We start from the raw sequence: 10,037 nt of genomic DNA, 5'->3' as shown, positions 1-10,037 counted from the left end.
ATCTCTTCTGTTCTTTGATATGCATATATGTATCTTTCCAGTTACTCGACTATATATTATTATTATATTACAAGATGAATACTCGTATATAGCTTCTGTAGATGCATTTATCAATGATTATACAATTAAGCACTGCTCATTATATTTAAGATCATGTTTGTTATATCATTTGGATCTTCCTCCTTCTTTGTTTCATGTTTGTAAATCTTTTTTGCTCCTCCGGGGGTCTAAATTGGACTAATAAAATCTTGTATCTTGTATACGAGGGAAAATTGTTAATGACAGTGCATATTCAATTGATTTGAAGCCGTATTCACAGGAGGGTCAGTGTGCATGCATCGTCGATTGTGATGTCACAAATAACATCTCAAACAACGATGTAAACTATATGGTTGCAACGGGCACACACACACCACCTTGAGAGTGTATGCAGGAATTCGAGGAAATGAAATATAACAATTTGAAATTCATAGTAAAGATACTTTGATTTTCTAAAGTAAAAGCTGTACTATAGCATAAACTTGTATACGGTTTGAAACTGTATTGCCATCTACATATTTATCAGATAAATCTATACATTGTGCAATACATTTTCAAAAGTAATGCACAATGCATAAAATGTTCACGTAATCGACTGGTTAAAGATTTCACATTTCGCATATGAATCTATTGGACTTGTCACATCTAACGTCAAATATTCCAACTCGGGAGTCAGATGGGTAGTATTGCACCATTCCACAGAATTCATCGTTCCCATTTGGATCTTTGGGGAACCACAGGTTCCGATCAAATTCTTTGCTTTTATTGTTTGTCCAGATCCAGGTGCCATCTTCGTCCATGTCCTCCAATCCAACCCAGTAATATACTGTTCAAACAAGATAAAAATTGATTTAAAGACATTGGCAAGGTTTCTGGTTATTGTATAGAATTTTTCAAGAACTCTTGAGTAGGTTTAATTGTACTAAACAGGCTTTATTCTGGATTGTTTAACCTACCAAGCCAGTCTTCTTTATTAGATTTTGTCAAATCGGTGTTTTTGCAATTCCCAATGCATTTCCTATGTAAAATGTTGATAAAACGGAGCTACAAAATTTTTCACCATAATATTTCTCCAAAACCCACTTATTTCATTTAGTTTTTGTATTATATACATTATTGTATCTTCATTTTCTATGACTTCTAGATATTTTGGCTGAAAATGTATATACAGAAACAAGGCAAGGACATACCGGCACCAATCTTTATTTTTGAGTTACTTCCCTTTACAGCTATAATTACATATTATTCATAACGGTCAAGAGAGTCAGACTGGTTGATTGATTCTATTATGTAATTGACTGAATTGATTGAAACACATTGTCATAAAAATATTGGCATGGATTTATTTCAAATTTTATTCGTAGTTACTAAATGCTGCTTCTTCCATACAACCTGAGAACTGATCTTAGTCGGTCTACCTTTCAGCATGTCACATCTTTGCCCTTCCCAGCATACAGAGCATAACTATGGTAAATGACGACCTGTTGGCTACTTTGTCCCCTGAATACAATTTACAACAAAGCCATTACTACTTTTCTTTCTTGCTGTATAGATGATTCTACCCGTTGAAGGAAGTGCACGTGCTTTTGTTTACCTCTGCAAACATACGCTTTATTGGTTTTCACCGCATAGAGAATTCTACACGGGAGATCACTCTCAATCACTATTTCATAAGTGAAAAACCCATGTATTAAACCTTTTTTCTCCGGAAAACCTTGACTTGCCAATGTCCTTAACTTGGGGTATCACAAGTTGACGAGAAACATACTGATTATATGAGTTATTACATGTAGCTTTTGTCACATTTTTTGGTCTTTCTTATTTATCCCTTTGTAAAACCCAGACCTATTTCATTTCCATTTTGAAAAAAAGAGTTGTTTAGAAGAATGTAAATTGAGGATATTTTTACCATATCTTAAGAATTTGAACCAATTATTAAATATCATTTTTAAAAAAACATTTATTTTGTAATAAACATATTCCTTTACTTTGCTAGAGGATGTAGATAATTAAAACTCTCGTATATTATTGTATTTTTTAAAATAAATTTAACAGTTTTGAGTATCAAAATCATTGAGTGGATTTATTTTTTTTTTCTCTCAAAAATTTAGGCTTAAAATTGAAACTTCTATGTTGTCCAATCTTACCTACGAGATCATAATTGAAACAAACTTCAATTCTTTTCTGCATAAAAAATTTCGTTTAAAATTCTGAACAATTTGGAACCACAATTATTCGAGAATAAGACTTTAAAGTATTTTTTTCATTTTTATGTTTAAAGTTGACCCCTCGTAGTGGCCCAATTCAGCATATCTGACATATGGACAAATTTGAATCAACAACATGCATAATTATATTAAAAAAATACAAATCTATATGGCGAAGTGGTTTTTAAGAGAAAATAATTAATTTTTAACCTTATTTCATGTAAGATTTTGTACAACTTTCGTGCTATTTTTCATGCTGAAAGGGCCATGCGTTGCGGTCAGAGCTAAGGGCGCTTGCTCCGTGATCAGAAGGTCGTGTGTTCGATCACGGCGCGACTAAGTCGTAAAAAATAAGTAGGATCTTTTCTTTCGCCAAGCGCTTTCGATTGAAAGTTGCGGGTCCTTCGGATGAGACCTTAATAACCGAGACCATGTGTCACGGCATGAGTTGACACGATTAAGATCTCCCATTGCTCAGTGGCCCTGAGTGCCGAGTAAAGGTTTAAATTTGAAGCCCTTCACCGGTATGTGGTAACGTCTCTATATGAGTAAAAAATTCTCGAATAGGACGTAAAACAACATACAATCAATAAATCACTTATGTGGAGATTTCATCTCCTTCAGGTGAAGTGCCACACATTTTGATCTATGCATGGTGCTTATGTTCGTATCCGTGAGGGGTATTTTTGTGCCAACCCATATATTATAGGGGTCTTCCGTTTTAAAGGTCTCATGCAAAACACTCTTGACTTGCATTTGTAGTAACGGTCGCTTGTGGAGGGAAACTTAAGTACGTATGTTAAATGTCTTATGTTTGACGCGGATTCGGAAGCAAGCTATTGCGACCATTCATTACATGAGGATGTTTGCACTGCATAGACAATACCAGGGGATTCTTAAATTACATTTAATAATTGTGCAGCCTTAAGCTTGTAATTGTTCCCATATTTTATTTAAAAAAAAAAATTGTTAAAATTGAGGAGACTTTTTGTGGCCAAATCCCTTCCACAAAGTCCATAGTTTTAAGAAATATGTACATGTATTTACCTTTTGTGAAGATGCCAGCATAATAAAAGAACCGTTATGTTTTTTTTTTAATTTTTTAGGAAAAGATTGTAGATATTTCATATTTATTTGTATGTAAAAATTTTGGTTCCCATTTTGGCTCCATTCCATCAAAAGGGGAAATGGTTTCAAATAAGAATGGCTCGAATAATACAAAAAAAATGTAGGTTTTTGTTTTTGTTTTTTTTTTAAATATATTTTGAAGATTTTGTTACGTGTTTCTGTAAAGAATATAAGACCAAGTTGTGGCTCTAATCCATCCACAGAGACAAGATTTCAACAAGCGTATATCTTCACTACATTTCAAATTGATTCCAGATAATTTCAATCATTTCTCACCAGATTGTACCTGAGAAGATATTGAAAAACCCATTTTCTTTCTCCTTTATTATTATTATTTCTGATGTAACTTTTTTTGAAAACGTCTGTAATTTGAACAAACGTTTATTTCGATCATCAACGGATTTTTTGTTGTTGACAGCTTGGTTAAAATTTGCCCCGTGGTTTTGGAAAATAAATGTGAGAGAAATGATCCATAAGACAACCGAAAAACGACTGACAGTATTCGTCAAAGGACAACGCAGCTCTGTTAAGGCTGCATAAAGGGGGCGGGGCCTAATTTATACGGGAAAAGTTTACTGTGACATCACACAAATATAGCAATTCCTCACAATAACAGAAAATGAAATAATTTGCGAATCTAAACTTCATAAGAGTAATGAACTACATCAAAACTTACCACAGCATTCATTTTTGTCGCTAGTTAAATCCCACACAGCAAGATATAAACAAGTCACTGATCGCAATGCACTTGTCGACATGACGTCATCATGGTAAAGTTTGACGCATTTTATGTGCAGTGAGATTCGGATCAAGTAATTTTTTCACAGTGAAAAATGCATTTTATTATTAAACAGAATATTATTTGAAAATCTTAGGTAGACCATTAATACAAATCTGAAACGTTTGTTTAGTTCCATTATTTAAAAACTATCGAGAGAATGTATTGAATTAAATCTACAGTGTTTTTGTCTACAGGGTGTGCATGTTTCACGCCGAGGTGCCTCATTAAATCGCCTTTTCGCAAGGGCATACACTTAATAAATCTTGACCATTTTTTGAATACACATAATGGACACATTCCTTAACTTGAAAAGTGCTGCTGCTTTCCTGAAATCGATAGCATAACTTAATAAATACATAAAATACTTGGTAAAGGTCACACATATTTCGACATTAGCAAGATGACCTGAAATTTAAACTAATAAAACCTACATACAATACACATTACATGCGTTTATCACGTGACTATCAAATAACGTGACAACCAAATTCAGTACAGAGGGGGGTATACAATATTATTTCAAAGAATGTTAAAGTCATAAGATAATATAGTACCTTTACAAAATTAAATTTCATTTTAGAAAGGTATGTATTTATGCACGTTTATATTCGGTTGATTTCTTCGAAGTACGCCTTAACAGTGCTGCGAAAAACGAAAAAAAAATGTGATCGTGGTGCCTCCTGTAGGGAAAGTATTTTTTTTTTTATCAACATGCATACTTACCGTTTTCAGGAATAATATTTTGAAAAACAGAGAGCTTTTCCACAGTGTCAAGCATAATTAGATGGCCTCCGTCTGATCCGCATTTTTTATTGGCATCCTGCCAGATCTTGCTGTCATTGTAATCTTTATAGCAGACCCTGATTTCAGACAAATATTGGTAGTTGTGATCTTTGCAATCTAAAATAAATTTGTATGAAAATGAACACTTGATACCTTGCGAAATTTAGTTTCGTTTATAATATTTCATACAAAGAGCTAGATGTATGTATTATTTTAATCCATAAAAAAATTCATATACCAAGATAACCATTTTCCTTCCAACTGATTTAAGCACACTTTGAAGAGGAAACATAAATTTTATTCTTAAATAATAGGCTTTCAATGTCTTTGTATACAAGCCTTTTTAGCGATAATTTTGTAAAAAAAAAATAATTTGTATATTAGAATTCTTTAAATGAAATCCTTTCTATGTCTATTCGTGATATTACTAATTACTTCATACATTGTATCAGCATTTCCTGTTTTTTTTTAAATGTTAGGAAAACATAAGGAATTCAAACAATATGATTTATTGCATGGTCACCATTGACTTTCTTCCCACGAGTACCCTTAACGTTATTCGGCTGATGTAGGGTTTTTCACCAAAGATTCACACACACACACACACCCTCCCTCACACAAACACACACACCCTCACAAACACACACACACCCTCACACACACACACACACACACACACAAATATATATATATATATATATATATATATATATATATATATATATATATATATATATATATATATATATATATATATATATATATATATATATATATATATATATATATATATATATGGAGATAACGAACAGTTATCAAGCTGAAAAGTCTATTGAAACAATACAAATCAGGAGCAGAGCAAACACCTTTAAAACATCAGTGGTGGGATCAGGTGCCATGTAGGAGTAAGTATCCCCTGTCGACGGGTCACATCCGCCGTGTGCTCCTTGACATGATTGAGAAATGGAAAAATCCACAGACAATTAAGTGTGTAAATTTATTAAAAAAAAAAAAATATGGTCATATATTTGTTTGCCGCTCAAAGTGTTTAACTACGATTGAACCTTACAAAGGATTGACATCTCATTTCTTACAATTAAAGTTGTGAATGTTATTATTATAATTACTGGATTTTTGAAACATTTTGTTTGATATAATTAGGAGATGGAGTAGTCTTATGATTACGAGCATTATTTCAGAAAAGATAGAAATGCAATTCTGAAAAGATGATCCATTGAAGGTATATAAGATAGGGTTTGCATCTTAGTAAAAACAATAACAATTTCAACTCACTCCTTTCATCTGATAGAAAAAAGTAATCATCTGATAGGAAATAATACTGAGCCCCTTCCAGAACTGTAAAGGATTGCCCGTCTGTCCTATTTCTGTAACAGTAGCATTTGTTTTCTATGTGCGAAAATGCAGTCGATCCTCCATTCTTCTTACACAATCTTCCACACGACATAACAGAAAGTACATGTGATGGTTTGCTTTTCCCATTAGATTCATTGAGAAATATTTTATCATCAAATCTTACATCTCTTTTCCAAATTTGAAATTGTTCACATCCTTCAAAAAATAGAATACGTGTGTAAATAGTGAATTTTTTTTCGTTTCTTTTAAAGCAAAATGTTGAAATTCCATGCACTAAAGTCAGAATCATAGTAAAATTGGACATATCTGATTTAAAATAGAATTCATTTCTGAAATAAACACATCTTAACGTTGTAAGCTAAGCACATTAATCACATATATCTACAATCTATTTGAAAAACAACACTTACCAACGCTTTGGAAGAGCACTCCTAAAACCGTTATATGTTCCAATCCTTGCATTCTAATGGTTTAAAAACAATATAATGAAATAAATTCCTCACATCGTTGAGTTATAAATGATGAATCATGCATTTAATGAAACAATGCTGCATGTTTATTGTAGAGAACGGTACAAAGGCAATTGCATCAAATTTCAAGTTTTTAAACTACAAAGAACTAACATTTTCATTCATGAACTTTTATGAAACCCTGATAATTCAAGTGTAGAATGCGCAGAACAATTCAATATTTTATCAATTTTCACAACTTTTGAGTGCTTGATCAATATTTTCTGACATGTTCTCGTGTAAGTCAACATGAAATATTTTTCCATTTCCTTTTCACAGCAGAGTAGATGTATTTGCATGGTTCAGATCAGGAGCTATTAAATATCGATAAGAGATTATTATAATTTTATAATTTTGATGTAGTGGTGGTGTTGGGGGTTTGGGATTGGAGTTGGAGATCTACATGTAACTTTAATTTAAGAAAATTTTAGGTAGAGAGGCAAAGAATACCATGATGTTTAAGCGTATTCACAAATCACAAATTAAAAGTACAATTGAATAAGTTTTGTTTTTGGTCAATGTGTTTTATAACTATCATTTAAACAATAATTTCTTATCTTTATTCGTTAATATGGGAATAAACGTTTTAAATTATAGTAGAAAAAATACTTAACCACCTATTTTTACCTTGAGTCTAATGGTGACAAACCTTTCGATATGAGTCTTTGTTTAATAAAAATCAATCTTATTAAATCGTGTGATGTGACACTATTGTTCCGTGAATTGTACAAATGCCATCTCATTTTATCGTTTCTATGAAACCGTATCGTACATTCATTAGAGAGAGAGGGGGAAGGTAAATTTTTCAAGGAATCAAGTTCTGTTTAAAGAAATTCGTATAGCTAAACTATGGAAATGTTTGAATAGGCCGGGAGGGAGCCAAAGTAAATCCAAATTACCTATTAAGTAATTGGCAGAAAAAGACACACACACAGAGAGAGAGAGAGAGAGAGAGAGAGAGAGAGAATGATTTACTGTCTAGTGAGCTAAGTCAGTCACGCCGAAAAGTAATTTGTAGAAATTGAACTCCAAAACCTAGTTCAGCTGCCAAATTCGTGTGAGGATCTTTATCTTTCGTTGTTCAGCTCTTCCAAAATTTCTACTCAAGCATACATGACGAGATTCAGTCAATCATTTTTTGCGTATATCGCCAAAAAGTGAAGTGAAACAGATGCAAAGGACTTTAAGAATCAATGACATTGTCGAACGTATAAAAGGGGAAAAATCAGTGGCGGCAGCTCCGTGTGACCATTTCTTCTTTGAAAATAAATGGGGGAGATTATCAACGTATTATTTTAAAATTTTACACCTTTATTGCCTTTTCTTGCTTTATGTAACTTATGGATTTTGTAGGCCTTCATGGTAATTCAATTTAATTTAAAATTTTATTTCATTGGTAACATGTGTCATACCTAAAATGACCGTTCACGGTAGCTCAGTCGGTAGAGCGCTCGCTCTGTGATCGGGAGGTCGTGAGTTCGAATCTCGGCCGCGACTGACCTAAATAGATAAAAATCGGGTAGCAACTGTTCCTTCGCCATGCGCTTGGCACTTTGAAGTGAAACTTGCGGGTCCTTCGGATCAGACCTTAAAAACCGAGGCCCCGTGTCACTGCAGGCGTTGGAACAATAAAGATCCATCACTGCTTAATGGCCCTGAGTGTCGAGTAAAGTTCAAAATTTGAAGCCCTTCACCGGTATATGGTGACTTCTCTATATGAGTGAAAAGTTCTCGAATGGGACGTAAAACAACATACAATCAATCAATCAATCCTACATGAAATTCTGCCACTGATCTACAATTAAGACTTCCTTAGTTACTCTATGTTGGGATATGCACTCTTGTTGAACTGTCAGATTATTTAAATGGCACACCGCCTCTAATATACTTAGTATATTGTTTTTTTTAAAATAATTTATCTTCGATTTGAAATGGATTTTGATTGTTATACCACATGGACAGACCTTGACTTTTAAAAGCAAACAGACACTCATCTTCAAGGATTTATTTGCTTATTTGTTAGTTTCCTTTATAAATTTTTATCAGAATTTCTGAGTCTTAGATTTTTTGTGCTTTGCCCTCCATGATATTCTTTTTGTGTGTATTGAAGAAAAAATCATGTTCTGGCAATCTTTCGGGGGTTGGAAAATATTAACTTTAAAGGAAAATTATACAAAATACGACCTTGATTTTCATATTAGATTTTTCTTTAATCAATACAATATTGATGTTATGTAATTGACAGACACCTAAATGAACATTGCTTCTATTATCAATGTACATATCTTACATAATTATTAAAATTAAAACTTCCCTTCTAAAAGAGATGATACTTGATTTAAACTTATACTTATTGTTTTAAAGAATAAGATGTGCTAATTTTTGATTGCCCTTATGAGTCGAATGGGAGAATTGCGCTAAATTTTGAGTGAGCTTATTTATGTAAGTTTATAGTTACATTATTTTCATGCACTAAAAACTTTGGGAAGCCTGCGCAAATAAGAAAAAAAAAAGCTTTGTATTCACTATTCGCAAACATAAAGCAATTGAGAGTCACAATAAATGTTAAGATCCCTCTATATACTGCACACTAGAGAGTTCTGATTTTGTGGTATTTTTATGCAGATAGAGTGATCTGCCCTTTGATCAAGAATAAAATAAATTGAAATGTATAGTTTATTACTTAATTTGTGATCAAATCAAGCGTTCATAACATATTAAGGTATTTTGTCCACTTAAGTAAACAACAGTGATTTATGTTCATCAGTACTTCATCGTCTTTGAAAATGTTTCCTGGGGGTAAATGCAGGGTAACCTATGTTGAAAATGTAATAGATAAGCTCAAGACTTACTTTTAAACATTATAAATTTCTCAATGTCCAAAAAAAAAATTTTCTCTAGTGTATAGAGGGTCCTTAAAAATTCCAGAGACAAGAGGAATATTACATTTATTGCATCCACACTGCTCATGATAAACATTCGGCTCAGTGGGGTACCAGAGACTCGAATTACATTCTATAGGTTCGTTCTTTGTCCAGTTCCCGATGCCGTCCTTTTCCAGGTCTTTTAATCACATTCAGAAAAATTTGTTCATAGCAAGCAAGCTTATAAAGACTTTTTTAAGAGGATGTGTTACCAACACGATTTAGAAAAAAATTATGATATAACAAAGCCTTTCTCTGCCTTACCGATTTCCCCAAAAAATATATAAAGCTA

The 10,037-nt window shown here is 32.7% G+C and overlaps 1 protein-coding gene across 1 annotated transcript; it reads right to left on the bottom strand.

Annotated features, from left to right (window-relative positions):
- Positions 1–647: 647 nt before the first annotated feature.
- Positions 648–6,403, bottom strand: LOC133195075 (C-type lectin domain family 4 member A-like). Its single transcript, XM_061330951.1, has 3 exons — positions 6,232–6,403; positions 4,879–5,055; positions 648–865 (listed from the first exon to the last, which is right to left on the bottom strand). The coding sequence occupies exons 1-3, from the start codon at positions 6,401–6,403 to the stop codon at positions 648–650; spliced, it is 567 nt and encodes a 188-aa protein (XP_061186935.1).
- Positions 6,404–10,037: the final 3,634 nt, after the last annotated feature.

The sequence above is a fragment of the Saccostrea echinata genome, unplaced genomic scaffold (assembly GCF_033153115.1).
Source record: "Saccostrea echinata isolate AGI-Se365-2 ecotype Australia unplaced genomic scaffold, CSIRO_AGI_Sech_v1 ptg000029l, whole genome shotgun sequence".
Classification (NCBI taxonomy): Eukaryota; Metazoa; Mollusca; class Bivalvia; order Ostreida; family Ostreidae; genus Saccostrea; species Saccostrea echinata.
The sequence above is the reverse complement of the archived record's forward strand: the minus strand, read 5'-3'. Positions and strand labels throughout refer to the sequence as shown.

What these genes read in the sequence shown, in the direction of transcription:
- LOC133195075 (XM_061330951.1), bottom strand. Translation starts at nt 6,403, where the DNA reads ATGTCGTGTGGAAGATTGTGTAAGAAGAATGGAGGATCGACTGCATTT. An exon ending in TTTTCTATCAGATGAAAGGA is followed by an intron (nt 5,056 to 6,231) that starts GTGAGTTGAAAT and finishes AATTTATTTTAG; the next exon opens with ATTGCAAAGATCACAACTAC. An exon ending in AAATATTATTCCTGAAAACG is followed by an intron (nt 866 to 4,878) that starts GTAAGTATGCAT and finishes TTGTTTGAACAG; the next exon opens with TATATTACTGGGTTGGATTG.